The 18438-nt window shown below is 36.8% G+C and overlaps 2 protein-coding genes across 3 annotated transcripts; one reads left to right on the forward strand and one right to left on the reverse strand.

The window, feature by feature from the left end:
- Nucleotides 1-194: 194 nt before the first annotated feature.
- On the forward strand, nucleotides 195-10709 carry LOC103708161 (2-oxoglutarate (2OG) and Fe(II)-dependent oxygenase superfamily protein). 2 transcript variants are annotated; one of them, XM_039125730.3, is made up of 11 exons: nucleotides 195-632; nucleotides 1904-2074; nucleotides 5989-6151; nucleotides 6341-6458; nucleotides 7552-7621; nucleotides 7693-7773; nucleotides 8693-8749; nucleotides 8841-8952; nucleotides 9042-9742; nucleotides 9834-9955; nucleotides 10171-10709. In XM_039125730.3, the coding sequence occupies exons 1-9, from the start codon at nucleotides 420-422 to the stop codon at nucleotides 9599-9601; spliced, it is 1545 nt and encodes a 514-aa protein (XP_038981658.1). In that variant the 5' UTR covers nucleotides 195-419; the 3' UTR covers nucleotides 9602-9742; nucleotides 9834-9955; nucleotides 10171-10709. The 2 variants fall into 2 exon arrangements, with proteins under 2 accessions (XP_038981658.1, XP_008791181.2); XM_008792959.6 differs by lacking the exon at nucleotides 10171-10709 and having other exon boundaries at nucleotides 9834-10104.
- Nucleotides 10710-11129: 420 nt separating this feature from the next.
- On the reverse strand, nucleotides 11130-16448 carry LOC103708162 (NEP-interacting protein, putative (DUF239)). The gene is made up of 7 exons (XM_008792960.6): nucleotides 15739-16448; nucleotides 15548-15634; nucleotides 15222-15437; nucleotides 14410-14574; nucleotides 13694-13747; nucleotides 13406-13552; nucleotides 11130-11775 (listed from the first exon to the last, which is right to left on the reverse strand). The coding sequence occupies exons 1-7, from the start codon at nucleotides 15937-15939 to the stop codon at nucleotides 11398-11400; spliced, it is 1248 nt and encodes a 415-aa protein (XP_008791182.4). The 5' UTR covers nucleotides 15940-16448; the 3' UTR covers nucleotides 11130-11397.
- Nucleotides 16449-18438: the final 1990 nt, after the last annotated feature.

Below are 18438 nucleotides of genomic sequence, written 5' to 3' on the forward strand. Positions count from 1 at the left end.
TCAGAGAGGGGCCTTAGGGGCAACGGTTGTGTCCATCCTTTACTGTGAGACATCTGGGATATGGTGAGGGATGGCGGGGCCTTCTAGATCAAGCATGTGCTCCGTGAAACTAATGGGGCTGCAGATTGGATGGTTGTTTATGTAGCCAGCCATTCCGGTAGTACCATTTGGGCTGATGATGAGGAGTTGCCCTTGGCACCTCAAAGTATTCTCTTTTTCGACTTTTTTTTTTTTTTGGATGCATCCGTAAGAAAGAAAGTAAAAGAGGGTTAGAGCGAGAAGCGAAGAATCGCGCGTACGGGTGGGCTTCAAATTGGAGAGAGGGTGGAATTTTAGGGCTCCCCACGACCGAAGCCCGTGAGGGGTGCCCGCGGAAACGAAGGTCAAGGTGAGAGCTGAAGAAAGAAGAGCTCCGAGATATGGCCGGGCTCCAAATCGGAGAGAAAGTGGAGAGGGTGGACGGGCGGAAGCTGAGATACGAGGAGTTCGTGGAGAGGTACCTCAAAGGGAACCGCCCCGTGGTTCTGACGGGCCTGATGGACGGCTGGAGGGCCTGCTCCGATTGGGTCAACCCCAATGGCCGCCCCAACCTCCCCTTCTTCGCCCGCCGTTTTGGCAAATCCCTCGTTCAGGTCTATCACCATCATCATCATGATCACCATCTCACATCCTTGTTTTCCTGATTTATTTCTTCTCTTGTTCTTTCTCAAAAATAAAAAAACAATCTTTATTCAATCTTGATACCTGATACGAATCACCTTCAAGATTTGAAGTAGATGACGACAACGACCTACGACAAGAAAATGGAAAAGAAGCTATGGATAAGAAAGAAGCACTATAGGCTTCTTTGTGAAGGAAAACACAACTTAGGTGCTAGGACAAAGCGTCCTCAATTTCATATACAATCGTCACCAGGTTCCTGCACTGATTTTTGGGGCCATAGTGTGATTGGATTTGCCACAAAGTTAGTTGAATTGAAAGGGCATCCTTTGAATAAAGGCGAGCACGAAATCCATGTTCACTTCTGCCGAGTTAATAAACCCTAAATTTGCTAGTACTGTGGATGAGTGTTAAGGAATGTGTTCTTGACAATGCATTTTGGGATAGACTGCAGGAAGTAGCGAGTGCTGATGTTTGTGAATGCTGATACTTGATAAGCATCCCTAAATGGGTCATGTCTACAATGGAGTGCAGAGTGCAAATATTGGAATAAAAGATTCTTGGTCTCTGAAGTTATAAGATATTGGTTGGTGATAGGTGGGACATGGGTTGTATTTTTACAATTTGATTTTTAACATTGAAATAATATCCAACCTATTACGAATGCAATTTTCGTACAGCCGTATCTAAACTGAACCTAGCAATACAAATATGACTTTACCACCAAAAGACAATATCTTTTGGCTATGTTCTTTTACTATTGTTATTAGCTGTGATCTTGGATTCTTTTAAAGCACTGCCTATATTTGCAATAAAACATGTGGATGGTGGGTCGCTTAAACACCTATGCAACATTGTCAGTCAAACAACAGTTCTTAGTTGACGCTATTTTAACAGTGTCTTAGTCTATTTTTATTTTTTAATATGGATAAGTTTTAACTAATCTAGATAGAGGGTATATTGATTTAGTTTTGATTCACTTGATGAAATGAATGCTGCTTTAGATCTCATTATCTGGAAAGGAATATTCCCTTTGGCTTAGACTTTCTATTTTATTTACTGACAACCTTTTTTTTGTGTTTCTTCTAATATTTTTGACTGACCAATGCTTTCATACCGCAGCATCATTTTGTATACACAGGATAAACAGTCCGCAGGAATAAAAAAATGTGCTGCTCTGAAGTGATTGTTTTCGACACTTATTTCGAGCTCTTGTGCTATATAAATCATTTTGTGGTTGCAGGTTGCCGACTGTTGTACAAGAGACTTTACAGATCAAAAGAGACTTGAGATGTCTGTTGCAGATTTCATAAGCCACTGGCTTGGTCTTTCTGCGGAGAAGTGCGCTGATGACTTAAATGGCAGTGAGCAAATGGGTTCCTTGCTGTATCTTAAAGACTGGCATTTTGTCAAGGTGGGATAGAAGTATTGTTGCTTGCTTCTATGCTAGTGTTTCTTCTATTACATGAACAAACAGAAGGCACATAATACAAACTCGAAAATGATTCAGTTGCATGATCTATTTTTTCAAGACTTGTTTAATTATGTGCCTTGCTTACAGAAAGGCTAACTCATGATGATGCACATAAAAGGTTAGCTTAATAAACCTGATAGTGCCTCGGCCACAACCTTAGGCCAGAGTTCATATCCCATCAGATACACAAGTGATGGACGTGGAAAATCTATTGATGATTTTGGGAGAAGAAAGATGAAAAATTGAAGAGAGAGAGAGAGAGAGAGGAAGGAAGGAGAAAAAAAAGGGGTGCTGGTTCTTTATTCAAGTGGATCAGCCATGGTGTCAAGGTTCTATTCGAAATAGGAATTCTTAACAAAGGAGGTGGGAATAACCAAGATATTTTTGGAAGGATGATATTGGGGACTTGCAGCCATCCAGGATAACTATACAAGGAAAGAGGGGATAAAATCAAAGAATTGGGAGGCTATAAGAGGCATAATGATGTGAGATCATTGGCAATGCTAATTTGTGTAATCATGTCAGTGATGAAGTTCCTACATGTCAAGAGAAGTTACCAAGTGAAACCTCTTAATGATTTTATATCTTTAGCTGAGTTATTAAGTGAAGGTGTAATGGGTTATAGAATAAGAAGTCTGAGATATATTAGTTTATTAATCGGAGGAATCATTTAAAGCAGTATTCTATGAGTCAAAATTTTTTCTTGTTTTCTTCTATAAATGTGCTGCCATTCTTCTCTTTGACTGCTCCGCCCCCTTTCTTCTCTGTCTTTATGTACCTCCTTCCTCTTGATATGGGAATTTGGAATCTATTTCTCACCAATCATCTCTACAAGTTTTGTTGGTGAATACAGAGGTGTGAATTGCTTAACTATTCTCATTTCTCAGTCTCAGCGAACATGGTCTTAGGTCCTTGGTTTACTTTTGGTCGCAAATTTCCGAAAAACAATATTAGATCCTGAAAGCATGCTTTACTATTTTGGGCAAATAACTGAGTTAACAGAATTCCTCCTCTGGATGATTTTTCTAGCAGATTATTTGATATAGTTTTGAATTTGTTGAATTGTCCATGTAATGTTTATTTATAATATACGCATTTAGTGGTACGAAAGAAACCAATCAAAGCCATATAATTCCTATATTTTTCATTCATGAATCAAATATTTTAATGGCCATGGATTATTCGTGTTTCTCCTTTGTATGTGCATACATTTTCTCGTCGCATCATGTCACATCAATTGGTCATCACAGCGTCAATTTCCTAGGGAAAGTTATTGGTTTATATGCTGCATTTGGTGGTCATTCATGATCACATTTTGCTGCTCCTAGTATGTGGCATAATATTTTATGTGTTTGTAATTGATTAAATTTTTTTTGCTTGACTTGTTGGTGCACACTTTTATTTATGAATATGTCTAGAGTTTTGAAAGTGTTAAGTCTGGAGTCAACTTTTAGTTGCTGTTCATAGATCCAAAAAATATAACAAATTCAGACATCTGCCTTGAGGGTAAAATGTAACTTAATATGCAGTGTGCAGACAGAGGAGATGAGCTCCTTATCGTTAAGTTTTTGGTGTCTGTAATTGGACTATGGCCTGATGATTTGTGGGAGTTAGCATACCATAATCAATAGGTTATGCAGTGTGTTCATCTGAGATAAGAAGCAATTTTCTTTATACAAATATAGATCACTAAAGTTCACTGTGTTGCTGCAAAAATTTGCTGCCTGATATGTTGGATGGGGTATTCAACAAACTCCACAGTAAACCCTTTTACATGAGTTATGCCACATGGGATTCCTTTGGTGGTGTCCCCAGAAGCATGAGAGTGATTGTTTTGTGAGTGATCTAGATGAATTAGTTTCTCCTAAGAGACATCATGAGGGAAGGAAAGTTGGTTGAGGCTGGGAAAGAGGTATCAAATAAACATTGGGGCTTTTGAAGTTTGGCAGCTTGACGAGTTCTGGTTTGGCGTGATTTTATTGCAAATGCTAATTTGTGTTATATGTTTAAGTGAAAAAATTTATATGTCAATAGAAGCTACAACATGCAGTGTCTTAGGCCCCATTTGGCAGAGCTGCTGGCAATAGAGCTTTCGGAAGTAGAGCTTTTTGAAGTAGAGCTTTTATAAAAAGCTATTTGCTGTTTGGTAACTACTTTTCTAAAGTGTTGTGGAACTTTAATGTGTTTGGTAAACAAATTGAGAAAGTACTTTTGGTATGACAAAATAACCATAAGAACATTGCATAGTATTATACAACAGAGCATAAAAAATATAATATGTATTAATACATAAATATATGATATAGTATAATATTGCTATATGTAATATAATATTATTATAATATAGTAATATAATATTGTATACTATAGCATAATAACATAACATAATTTGATATTATATAACATAACATATCATTGTATTATGATATAATGTAATATAATATTATATTTATAGTATAATACAATAATAAAGGTATAAAATATTATAATTATTATCATTATATATTAATATTTTATTGATATAATATTTTTAGAAATTAATTTTTGGGTTTCTTGTTTTCTTTGTTGGGACATTTTCTGTAATTATAATATTTTATCATAGGTATTTTGTTCCAAAAAGAAAAATTTTTATAAATCAAAACAGCTTCTTAACACATGCTAAACGTGCTTTTCTGAAGAAACTTCATTTTGTAGCTTCTCTCAAGAAGCTGATTTAGTTTTCTGGCAAAGCTAAAACAACTTTCTGATTTTTTTACCAAATACTTCTATTCCATCCAAAAATACTTTTGGAGGGCTAGAAAGTAGTTTCTGGCCCACCAAAAGCTTTGCTAAATGGAGCCTTAATTATTTTTAATAGTGACTAGTCTTGAAGGGAATCCCTAGGTGTAGTTGTAGTGGCTCATCGAATGGGAAGTTCAAGAGCTATAAGTTTAGGTCAAAAGTCAGGCCATAAAAAATTAAAGTACTAGTTGGAGAGTCATAATTTTTTTCGTTTTCTTTCATAATCATGTAAGCCATGGAGGTGGACGATGAATGGTATTTTGAAATTATGAGTTGTTTGTTACTTTCTCTCTCTTCCTCTGTCTCAATATCTTACCACCCTTCTCTTCTTTCCCTAATCTTGTTTCTCTTGTTTTTTCCAATCTTATCCTATCCTCTACCATTCTCCTCTTTCTCCACTCTCTCTCTGTCTTTGTACCTATATGTGCATGTGCATGCGCATAGGTATTCTTGTGTGTATGCATCTACGAGCATGTGTATATGCATACATGCAGCATGTGTATCTCTCTATGGGCATGTGTTATTTATGATATGCTTCGTGGCCCATTTAATTTATAAAATGAGGTAATAAGTCGCAAATAAGTGAAAAAAAACTTGTGGCTAGTACTAACTTATTTAAATCTTATATATTTTAAATGAGGAACAATTTGTCACAGCTGTTATACATCAATCTGAACATCAAAGAGGCTAGTGGATATTTGTTTTATTTTACTCTCTTAGGCTGCATTTGGAAGCGGACTAAGAGGGAGTAAAAGGTACTTAACCTAGTTGTTTCACCCTTTTCCAACCAAACACTCATCGAAACATCTGGGTTAAATCACTTTTCAGAAGGGCAGATGGGTATTTTTGAAAGGTTGGTAAACAATTTTTTGCCTTCCAAACCCATTTACTTCACTTGACCCAGAAATTAATTACTCCATCAGGTAGGGTGGAATAATTTATTCCAGAGTAAAGAGAAGTAGGAGTAAGTTAACCCATTTACTCCAGGTTAACTTATTCCACTTCAAAATGAAGCCTAAGCCTTATGTCTCTTTTTAATTCTTGTTATCTCATCATTTTGTGTTAAATTTCAGGAGTACCCTGATTATGTTGCCTACACAACTCCACCCTTCTTCAATGATGATTGGCTCAATCTGTATCTTGACAGTCATTATATGCATCGCGATTCTGATATTCATCGTGATAAAAATGAAATTAACTGTGCTGATTACCGCTTTGTTTACATGGGAGCAAAAGGTATACATGATGTTGCTAATTTTTTCTTTTCTCTTTCTTTCTTTATTTATTTTTTAAAATAATCATGTGATGCAGTTTATGCATGATTTGATCCACATACATATCTCCTTGAGATTTAAGCTTAGCTCGACCCTTGTGAGATCAATAGAATCTTTTATTTATAACTATGACACTACAGTCTTTCTTTAGGTACGTGGACTCCTCTTCATGCTGATGTTTTCAGATCATACAGCTGGTCTGCAAATGTTTGTGGGAAAAAACAATGGCTCTTTCTACCACCTTCACAATGTCACCTTGTCTTTGATAGGTACTCTTGGATTCTCTAAATGACTATTCAAGATTATTGAATTTCATTTGAGATAAGCTTTATGTTTCAAAACTGGCTAATTATTTGAGAGTGAGAGCTATGAGCAGTCGGAATATAACTTTACCAACGATATGTAAATTGGCCACTTCGTCGAGACTCCATTTTTTTTTCCTGGTTAATGTGGATAAAATTGAAGCGTAACAATACACTGTTTTAGAATTGAAAAACAAAAGCTGAGCCTTGTAACTTGATTCTCATTTGTGAAGAAGCTAGGCTTTGTTGAGTGTTTCGGAAGATTACTTGGAAGAAATATAATCTGTACTTTATGCAGACCTTTAAATTGGTCAACAAATCATACTGGTCAAATCACTCAAGAGTGTGCTTGAGTTGGATATAGTTTCTAGTCCAGTTAATATACATAGGTTGATGCTATTTGAGAGAAGTGGTGCATTGCTGATGCCCAATTCACTGGCCATTGTTGTTTTTTCTTTTACTTTTGAGTGATAAAAAAAAGAATCAGGTATTGAAATACTTGGGGGCTGAAAAATGTTGGAAGCCTCAAAATGTCTAATACTTAATATTCTTCAGCTGTTCATGGTTCTTTCAATAATTTATGCTTTGTGGATGAAGCTATGGTTCTTTCAAGAAGCTGGAGTTAACACTAGTGGCGTAACTACATTGCTTTCAAGTTTCAATAACATGCGGTGCATACTGAGTAGCTAGGATGATGCTTTTACAATATCTTTTTTGTTTTCATTCTTTTGAGTAATGTTGATGTGACAAAGCACATCATTCTTTACCTTTTGAGCTCGATGACCTTAGGCAACATCGCTAAACATATCAGAGGTGTTCATTAGGCTTTGGAGGTTTGCGATTTCTGTATCTAAGGGATATTTTGTAGTATGTGTCTTCAATGTGTACTACGTTTATGGGCTTATTGTTTAGTTTCTATGAAATCTTTTGAACCCAAATCAGCTTGCAGTTCTCTCCAATTGATCTATTAAGAAGTTCCACAGCATTTGCTAGCTAAGCATGTTAGTACATTATCCACTAAGATTGGTTTTAGGTGACGTTGTTTTCATAATTCATGTAGGCACCTGAAGAACTCGGTGTATAATGTTTATGATGATGTTTCTGAAACACAGTTTCCTGGTTTTAAGAAGGTAATATATCCTTATCTTTTGCTTGCCTAATTTCTATTTACCAAAACATTGATTGTGAATCTTATATGCAGTCTATTTGGTGGGAGTGTGTTCAAGAACAAAATGAAATTATTTTTGTACCTAGTGGATGGTATCATCAAGTTCATAATTTGGTAAGTTTAACATAGATTTATTTTATCTCTTGCTTGAATGAGGTACCTGTATAGCATGAAATTCTAAATCTTAGGTATCTATGTAACATGATATTCTAAATCTTACATTTTAAAGTTGTTTATTTTTTCTCATTTCTGACTTACATCCATTCCTCTGTGGCGATAAAAAAACCTTTGATCCATAGTTCTTTCAGACATAACCATATCTATAATCATAGTTGAAGCACAACCATCAAGTATTCTCTCATAATATATTATTCCTATAAATGGTTAATTTTCTTAGAAGGCATACTGAAATTAATTACCTATTGCTAATGAATGATGACCATAATGTAATTGTTGCGATGTTGAAGCAAAGGGAGACTATAGTCAATTTTATCTGCATTCTGTAATTATCAATTGGATGAAGTGGAGATGCTTTTGGGGTACTTTGTGGTCAACAACACATTTTGGTAACTTAAGAAAAAAATAATAAAATTTTGGTCAATAAAGATGGTCCAGGAAAATAAGTTGACAGTAGCAAAAATGAGAATATTGAGATGATGTGGGGTAAAACTAGGAAGGATAGGGTGAAAAATGAGTACAATAGATTAGCTGTTGGAGTTGCACAAAATTAAGGATGAAGTGTTGGAGAATCAATTTAAATAGTATGGGCATGCAAAATGGTTTGAGGGGGCTCTGTTATGGAGAGTGAGTTTAATTTCTGTTGAGGATGAAAGAAAAAGACGGAAAGACATAAAGTAATGTGGGTAAATGTTTTAACATTTCTTATGCCTATATCTTCTGTCATAGAAATACAGAAGTTTCCAGATACATTTCATTTTCAACTTTCATATTTTGAATCTTATTTAGTAATTTTTCTTACTCCTATTCTCCCTGGCCTCCTAACAGCAGTATTTATTTTGATCTGGTATCACAGGAAGACGCTATATCTATAAACCATAATTGGTTCAATGCTTATAACCTTTCTTGGGTGGTGAGACAAACATTTATTCATCAATATTGGACAAATTTCTTGAAAGATTTGGAACATGCCTTCTGCCTCACTAATTCTATTTCATATTTAGTGGAATTTGCTTGTTGAAGACTACAATGTGGCCAAGGAGTATATAGAAGACATCAGAGATATCTGTGATGATTTTGAAAGTATCTGTCAGCGTAATCTTGAAGCTAACACAGGTACAGCATAAAAATGTAGATTACATATGAAAAGTAAGGGATGTTGAAGCATATTAATTATTTTCCTGCTCTGCACTTTCTTTTGTTAGGCATGAATTTCTATGGCTTTTTTATCTTAATTACACGATTCGCGCTGGCCAACATGATCCAACTGTACCATCTTAGAAATGAGGAAGATGCTGTCTCCAACTCATCAATCAAAGCTCAATATTTTATAAGCAACCTTGTGTCTATACGTGCAGTAGCTTCCAAAATGAAATCATTTGAGGCATTTGCTGGTGAAAATTTAAATAGCTGCTCCATGGAAAATCGTAGTGCCTTCTCCGATGTCAAGAAAATTTTGGAGGAGAAAGACTTCCATGAGCTCTGCATGGCACTGGTAAGGGCATATGAAACTACAGATGGGCGATGGGAACAAAATTTTGAAATAGGAAAGGGACCGCTATGTCCAAAGGGCAGCTTGTTGCTGAATTGCTTGAGAGCAGATTGTGGGGTCCAAAATTTTGTTACAGCTTCCAGTTCTCCGATATGCGGTCCTGAAGATTTGATTAGATTGATTGAACATGCTATCATAAATAGCAGCAGCACTTCTGGTGATTTTGTCATGCTGTCTGAATTATGTGATGGTGCAAACAATGAAGTCAGGTAGAAGTTTAAACTTGCCTGCAGCATGCATCTTTACCCGGGGAGCTAGCTTCCATCCCCTCCAGGGAGTCGGAGGTTATTTTAACAAAGATGAGATCTTTAACATGTTCTTTAGTTTTGTACAACAGCCAACTCCAAGACCAAGGTTTGTGTCTTTGCTGATCATAATTATTTCTGTGATTTGCCTGTTGGAGAGCCATGCAATTTATTGAAGTTGTTTCTTGGTTCTCTTTCAGCGGTTAGCAGGGTCTCTAAAGGTTTGGCATCTTTATCTCAGTGCGAATGTTTTTTTAAAGGATTCTGCAGCAGCAAGCCTGGAGAAAGCTCGAAGTTGGTTAAAAATGGCACCGAGGGCCCGGTACCATAGTGAACCTTTATCGCATAATGAACTCGTTAAGCCTGCATGCATGATATAATTTCTGTCACCTGGCCGAGCGAAGTCCTGTTTGTGTAACATACAATTTTCCTTCGTATCTTAAGAGGCTCAATCTGCTCTTCTTTTGCCAATCTTGGTCTCATTTTTCGCATCTTCCCCATACAAACTTGTTTATGTTGGACTCATTTGCATTGCAGATTGCAGTTATTTGCTTTTGATCAAAAAAATGAAAAGTTGAAGAACAGGGTTCTGGAACATGTTGCTCAGAGCTTTCAGCTTGATTATGAAATATTTATCTGGGTTTGATGTATTTGTCTTGAGAATAAATAATTCTGAAGAACTTATATAACTCATTGATCGCGACCAGCCTACCAGAACCTGATGATGGTTTCATTACTGGATCTGTAAAAGATGCAGCATTCGAAGAAGTTGTTGCTGTCCTAAATTCACCCGCAGAGAATAGAGGACGACTTGAGAATCGGCGATCAAGAACCAAACGAACCTCTTCTCTTGTGTAAAGTCTTTAAAGCAGTAAAACACTTCTGCTTCTCCACAAAATGCTTTCATCGCCATTTTCGTTTTGCAGATACTTTCGTCTCCATTTATTGACGAGCAGCTCATAGCCTCGTACCTCTATTTGTTAACGCAACCAACATTCTTATGTTCTGGCGGGAGATGTTGGAGCCAATAGACACATTTGTGGGGAATTTAATGGATTAGAAAATATTTGATATCATTTTAATTTGACAATCATTAAAAATAATTGAGCAACTATTAATTTAGAGTCTTGAATCTAAAGTTTTTAATGAGAATTTTACTTTAGAGGTACGTACAGTAAAAATCAGAGTTCTTGTAAATTGTGAGGTCTTGAATCTAATGTGTTTCAAAGTGAAGTTGCATGAGCCTTAAATTTCTTATTATTGTAATTCCTAGTCGTCCAGAAAGTTTGGTTGAACCCAATAATGCGGCTTTTAGGTTTTTGGAGAGAGAGAGCTAATGTGGCTTACCTCAAGACTCACTCTGATGACAGATCTATACATATATAATTACAATCCCAAGCAAAGTTTTAGTTTCTAAATGACTGGATGTTGTTCCTCGTAGTAAAGGTGTGAGAAGGATGAGGAAAAGAGAGGAAAAAAGAGAGAAGAAAACACAGTAAAACCACGAGCTGCAACTCTGCATATCCACTGTATTCGAGTCCAAGGAAAGAGAAATAGCAAAGGTGACAAAAAACCACAATCTGCAGTGTGTATAGAACCACCGTATCTTTCCCAAAATTTACAGAGGGTGTACAATAACCAATCAAAAATTAACATTTTTGTTAGAAAACCTAAAGAGTATAAGAGCAATTAAGCAACCTTCCCTCCTCTGGGATAATAATAATAATAATAATGAAAAAAGAGAGAACAAACTCTTTCATTTGTTCATGAGCATCTGTCATTTCTTCCTGGGCCTCCATAATAAAAATAATTTCCCCACACACTGTTGATCCCTCCTTGTATATCGTAGCAATCCGGATGATCTGCGAGGACCCGAAGGTTTTGCACAGGTACCAGGCTGTTGTCCCAATCAACAGCTTGTAAATTCCGGAAGTAGGATGCCTTGCCGAACCCTTCGTGGGCAAAATGGCCGCTACCCATTTGGGTTGTTGTGTGGGATCCTGACGCCCGGGTGTTGACGATCTCTCCCCCAAATTGCACCATGCTTGCATGTTCTGCCAGGTGGCTGAACAAAAATGATGGCCAGTAGCCAACAAGTAGACCTGATCCAAATTCAAGCCACCAATTACCATGGTTTGGATCCTGCAAACAACAATTTAAAAAGAATATCACTTCTTATTCATCGATCACAATATCGATGAAACTTTGCAGCACTTCTCATTAATTTCTCGCAAAATATTGATTGCTACGGTAGGTAGACCACTCAACATGTTATTTCCAGAATCCTGAATTAGTCCAAATATTGTAAGAAATTTGATAGATCGCTGAATTCATGAAATATTTCTGAATTGATGTGCTAGCGATGATAATATACTATCATTCTATTATCACTTCTCAGAAGATGATGATGCTCCTAATTACCTTGTCCTCTTAATTAACCTTGTATAAAAATATGTCGTTTATTCGATATCAATGTCCACCTTTGAGAATATTTGTATTGCTGAATGTTACCCATACTCTCAGGATTTTGGTGAATCTTCACAATTTTCTTGAATCCAATTATTTCGTACTGAATATTTCTGAAAATTCTAAACTCCGTGCATTATGATAATAGCACTTTTTATTACATATATATATATATATATATTTGTATAATATCCTTTATATAGAGAAGTTATCACTTATCAAGAGCATCATATTACCTCTTTATTCATTTCTTTTTGGAGGCAGTATTAGAAATAGCAATACCAGAGTATGAGAACCATTAAAAAAATTCTAGAAAATGTTAATACTATATAAGATTCGCCTACAAAAAAAAAAAGAAGAACATTTCTTGAAATGTCCACGCGCGTCCTGGATTATTAATATTAAATGTTTTATCTCTGAGTAATGCCCAGCTTGTTAAGGTGCCACAAAAAGCCATGAAAGTTTTATACAGACAAGCCCAACAGAAAAATGGTAGCTTGGAGGCATGAACTCCATATCCATGGGAGACGTCCGGATGTAATCCTAGCTTGAGCCATCCCAGGATCCACCATCACCATCATGCGAGCAGTCGAAGGTGGGCCAACACATTTCAAAAGCTGAATCCATTATTATTCACTTCGTTCAACTTCACTTATCATTATAATTAGTATTGATCAGCACACGCCATGCACGTCTGGTATGCCACTGATGGAGTAGAACTCGGTGGATATCTATCCTTGGGGGTTCCCATAGTATAACAGCATATATAAAAGTCATAAGATAAAAAGAAACGAGGAACTATCCCTGAGAACACAAGTATTTGTGTTCTCTCTAAGAAGACGTAGTCGTTTTATGCATGCAGCACACCTAGCTACTAGCTTTTGAGGTGTTTGCGCAGGAGATAAATGATGAAGAATGGGCAAAGCTAGTGGACTTGGAATTTATTAGTAACAATGGCTTAATTTTTTGATACGAACAGCACGATGCATTTGTCCGAGAAAGAGGTGGCTTAATTCCATGAATTTATTGCAGCTGCTTCCTAATATGATATCAACAAATGGATTCTAAGGCAAATTTCCTTTTACAATGGATTTCGTTATTTTTGTGAGAAAGATGGATTTTTTTATTTTTGAATAGTCTGAATCTTAGTGGTTGTAACATTATTTCTAAAACAATAATCGAGGAAAAAATTTACAGTTTGAATTGGGTGTTTTTCTTTTTTTAATGCTAAAATTATAACGTACATGTTTATTTTTATTACTTGTGTATTGAAAGGAATGTATTTGGTTAATTTAATTTAATTTACCTTCCAGACCAGCAGACTGATATCGAACTGCCCACCATTATACGTTGATGTTGGGGAGATTGCTGCTCCGATAGCGATCCTGTTGTTTGTTTGGATGAAACCCGAGCACAAGAGGTTGTAGCATCCAGTAGTTTGGTATGCATCCGTCTACACCATTAAAGTGATCAGAGTTAACTGTTATGTCTACTTGATTGGATTTTTGTTATCAAGATTTTTATCTGTACTTGGATATATAATTAGTAACATACGAAGAGATTTTACTGGTTCAAGGACAGGAAGTGGCCTTACAGTCCAATAAGTGAAGAACCTTGGAGCATTGTCTCCATACAGCTGTGGACTGACCTGAGGAAGAAGAGAAAAGAAAAAAAAACACATCAGATGGCAATGGTTAGTCCTAGGGGATGGGAAAGTTACAAATGAAGTTAGAGGAATCTCGGTAAGCAAAGCTTCAGTGGAAGAGAAGGAAAGGGAAATGGATTTCCTTTTCTAATGGCAGCTAAAACTTGCATGCATGAAGCTACATTAAGCGAAGCTATATTAAGCTATCAAGGAGAAAGAACAAAGGACTACTTTTTCCTTTTTGAAAAAAAAAATGAGAATCAGTGGTTTCAATATGTGGCCTGGAACTTGTCCTGGGGGTCGCATCTATTTATTTTAGCATCCAAAAAATCTGGCTTTGGCTCTCGGGATGACTTGTCCTCAAAACTCTGGACCTGTGGTTGGGCTCTATAAAGAGTAATTACGAGAAGTTAATGTTATCATGGCAGCTCAGTAGTAGGTAACGATCCAAAAGATTTTATGTTCGATCCTTTTTCCTCTTTTTCATCAACTCGATGAATTGGGTGAGTTCCTCACTAGATTTTTATCAAGGAAAAGGAAAAAGAAAACTCATAATAATTTAAAACATTGCTGCCTCTTCGCGTGGATGAATACTTGAAAGAAAAAAAAAAGAATGTTAAGGAGAGTCATTATACAGAAATTAAGCTAGATCTATATTTTTGCACCTGCCATCCGGCTTCAATGGTGTTGAGATCATGGCCAAAGGATCCAGAGATGACCCATATCTGTGATAAGCTGAACTCAGTTGGGCTGGTTACCCTGGGTGCCCACACATTCAGGCTTGCTTTTGCTCCATAATATTGATCTCCTACTACATACCCAACTGCATGCTGTAAACAATTGTAAATTTATAAATAGCATGCAATCATGCAAGGGGGAAGAAAAAGTAGACTTGAAATACCCATCTGAAATTTCTGGAATTGGTCAATGTGGAACTTAAACTATTTTCTGAAAAAGAAAAATTACAGCCATAAGCTAGTCTCAGCTCAAAGAGGACAACTGAGAGCTGCAATGATGACAAGTCAAATGAATCATCTGTCTCTTCTTTTTTTTTTTTTCCCTGAATCTTTTCTAAATGCAAATTAGGGTATTTCTCTTTACCCTTTCTTGCATAGTGTGGATTAACCTGACGACTTTCCAAAAATAACTGCCAAAAATTGATTTCTCCTGTGTTTATCTTTCCTTCTATATGTGAAAAATTGTGTTTGACTGGGAGACAAATGGAAACAAATGGAGTGGCTTGTTTTGTTTGAACATTCTCTTCACATTAGACTGCCGCTGGTGCAGTTCTTTAGTCAGGAAAATTTACCACGAAAATCTGCTTAAAAATGCACACTTGGCCTTCTGTTTATAGGACACAAAAAATCTAACTTTTTCCTATCGGTCGACTGATTAAATTCTATCTAAAATCATTTTAATGGCTCGAGCAGAATTAACTGACAACAGCATAGCCGTCAACCCATTTACGTAGACTAACCTCATGGCTGCTACTCTCAGAATCTCGCCGTAGTCTTGCTGCCAGCTTCCTACCGAACCTTTTTACCGAACTGGCTCGCAGAACATCTTCTTCCCTTGTTCTCCTCACTGGCACGGTTCCATCTGGACATGATTCGCCCGAAGTTCTCCACAACTGAATGCTTTCATCAACCACCGGATCGGTATATCTATGGCCTTTGGGTCTCTCTGGTGGATCCTGCATACATTGGAGGCAAGCAGAATATTTCACACTTACTCTTAGAGCTCACGTATAGAGAGCTTCAGAGTCCGATTCTACAGAGACACAGTAGATAAAATTTGGTGTACCATAGGTTTCAGTCCTTTAAGTCTAGGATGATCAAATGCTGGCTGAAGATGAGATGGAACGCAATCTATAATATCACCATCAGGACTCTGTCCAATGAATAAAATCCGAGTTTAATAATGTACTCAAATGAAAAAATAATAATAATAAGAGAGAGAGAATGAAAAGAGGATTTGGATGTTGGAGAGGATGCCTGAATGGTTTTCATAGAAGGCTTGTTAAGCCTTTTGAGAAGAGCTCTCATCCTCCTAGACTTCAGTAGCTCTTTGCGGGGTCGGAATGTGTTGTTTGCGATCGATTCTGAGAGGGCAGGACTTATAGAAGCAAGAAGAAGAAGAACAAGCCCGAGTGAGATGGCAACGACCGGAACAGGAGTGTAGCAGCTAGAAGCCATTGCTGGGGAATTTTTGGAGCTGCGGTCCTCGTACTAGAACTGTCCGAATCTTAGCACAGTTGTGTGATTGTTTTCTTCTTGGGTGATCACTCGGCTCTCCTTGCTGTCATTAAGAATCTCTCTTGTTTTTGTCCGAAGGAACAGTACTTCCATCTCGAAACAAAGTCTCGATCGCTTCAGATAGATTAACTAACTATTCATGGAATTCAATTTGGCCTAGCTCTCGCCATTACCAAAGTTAAAGAGGGAACCTCAAAATGACAAAAGACCCATTTATCCTCTTTGTATTGCGTTCTCTCTCTCTCTCTCTCTCTCTCTCTCTCTCTCTCTCTCCCCGGTCAGCTTCAAAAGAGCATGGTCATAGGTTCTGACAGTCTTAACTCTCAAGGATGAGGTAATAGAAAAAATTTTGGGTTGGAACTCCAGGATGGAATTCTCTCCATGTGGCCGGCCATGGAAGTGGAGTAATGAATACGGTGCGCCTTGGAGAGACGCTTTCCTATCTTTCCGTTTATTTACTTCACAAATCATTAATTTTATAGGTAGTTGGAAAAAAAATAAAAATAAAAATAAAGATGCTCAGGCATTCAATACAACTTACAAGGCCCACACCTTTAGCTTTTCTCTTCTTTTCATCTCTTTTACATAGGGTTTTGTATGCCCATGCCGTTGGGTCTCTCTTCTTATTCCTTCCTTGGCCTTAAAAGGGGTCAATAGACTTGATTCTGTGTCTCCCCTAGATACTTTTCTTATGCTACCTTTCTCCATTCCCTAGATGTTCTGTATCAGTTACTGTCGTTTAGTAATTTTTTAATAACAAAATAAAGGTAATTCACTTTTGATTTTCTTAAATGAATGACTAGTGTTCTTTAATGCTCTTAAAATCACAATGAACCATTAAACTTATTTCGGTAGGTTATTTATAATTAGTAGCTTACTTGCTGCAGTTTTAGAACAGTGGATTTGGGTGAGTTCCTCAATCACCTATCTTCACAATGTTGCCTATATTTTCCAGTCAAATATTTGAAAAAAAAAACATTCTTCTAGCTATATGACTCATAAAAAAAAACATTTTTTGTGAACTAATCACCCTTTTCAGCGCGCCTTCTATTATAAACCGAATTTATATATAGCCTTATGTTTTCTTGTCGCGAGCTTATAAGTGTTGAGCTTGTTTATTTAATACATTTGAAAGGATTAAGTGTAAGAGTTGTGGCCTGTGAAGCAGTGAAGGTGGGCTTCTTTTCTCTGGGGTCCTGGCAATGATGCTCATCACTTGCGCTACACTCCTTTACTTTGCTTTTTCTTCTTTTTTCCCTTTTAGACACAACAAAGGGATCGACATATCTCAGTCCGACTCAATGCTTCCCCATGGTGGTTTCAGGATAGATTCTAAACCCAATTACTTATTCTTTACTTCCTCTTGGAGAGCTAAATAAGGCCTATGAAGTATGAATGCTCTTCCTTTGGTTGTGGTTGGACCCAGAGCTAGCTATATAGCTGATAGTTCCTTTTTAGCATGCCCTGGTTCTTTTGGATGAGAGTCCTTGATATCAAATTTCTCGCCAGGAGGTGTTGGAATGCTGCTAGGTTTGCTCTTCAAGGGGGGGACAAAATGTGAAGAAGTAAAAAGAGATGATAGGAACGAGGCAAAGTAATTGATGAGGGATAATTAGATGAGGCCACGCGTGATTTTACTGAACACACGTCTCTGTCGAGGACAGACACATGTGCTTGTATAAGTATGTCCCATGTAGAGCTGATCATGGGCCGAGCTTTGGGCCTAGACTTTATATGTAATTAATCGGGCTTTGGGTTGGACCTATGTAAAATTTGATATTTTATGTGCCCAAGCTTGGCCCATCATCAGCTTCAGTCTCATGGAATATGGATATGCGATTAAAGCATATCATAAGGATGTGCGGATCATCTCCACCAAAATTTGCGAGGCGGGCATAAGTATGCGCCAAAAAGAATTTAATTACGATGAGAAAACTTAGGAGTCATTTAGGCTAAATCACAAACAGATCTAAAGTTAAGTAGAAAGGAAAAAGTTAATTTTTAAAATCTTATTTTATTGCATTAGTATTATTTTATACTTCAGTATAAATGTACTTTATTCTGACCTAAATTAAATCCAATCAAGTTGGGTATGCGTTTGCATTATGGGCCAAATCTCGATTTGATTTATGTTGAGCAAATCCTAAGCTAGATTTAATCTGATGTGGCCGCCCAAAATTTCATCTCTGAGAAATTGTTGTGTTATAAATTAAATCATATTAACTGCATGAGGTTGCAAATATTTGCTTAGCTGATACATCATAATCATTTATTGAACGTTCACTTTTTATTTTTTTTAATTTCAGAAAACTCTAGCAGCAGATGATTCCAAAGGTCGACAAGACCTAGTCTTGTGTTTAGATTTAAGATTTGTACATATGGATAATGTTACAGAAGGATTTGAAAAAGAGTTGAAAATGTAACATTTCTTGATATATT

Source organism: Phoenix dactylifera, chromosome 1 (genome assembly GCF_051530095.1).
Source record: "Phoenix dactylifera cultivar Ajwa chromosome 1, Ajwa_hap1_PhDact_Kaust_v1.1, whole genome shotgun sequence".
In the NCBI taxonomy this organism is placed as follows: domain Eukaryota; kingdom Viridiplantae; phylum Streptophyta; class Magnoliopsida; order Arecales; family Arecaceae; genus Phoenix; species Phoenix dactylifera.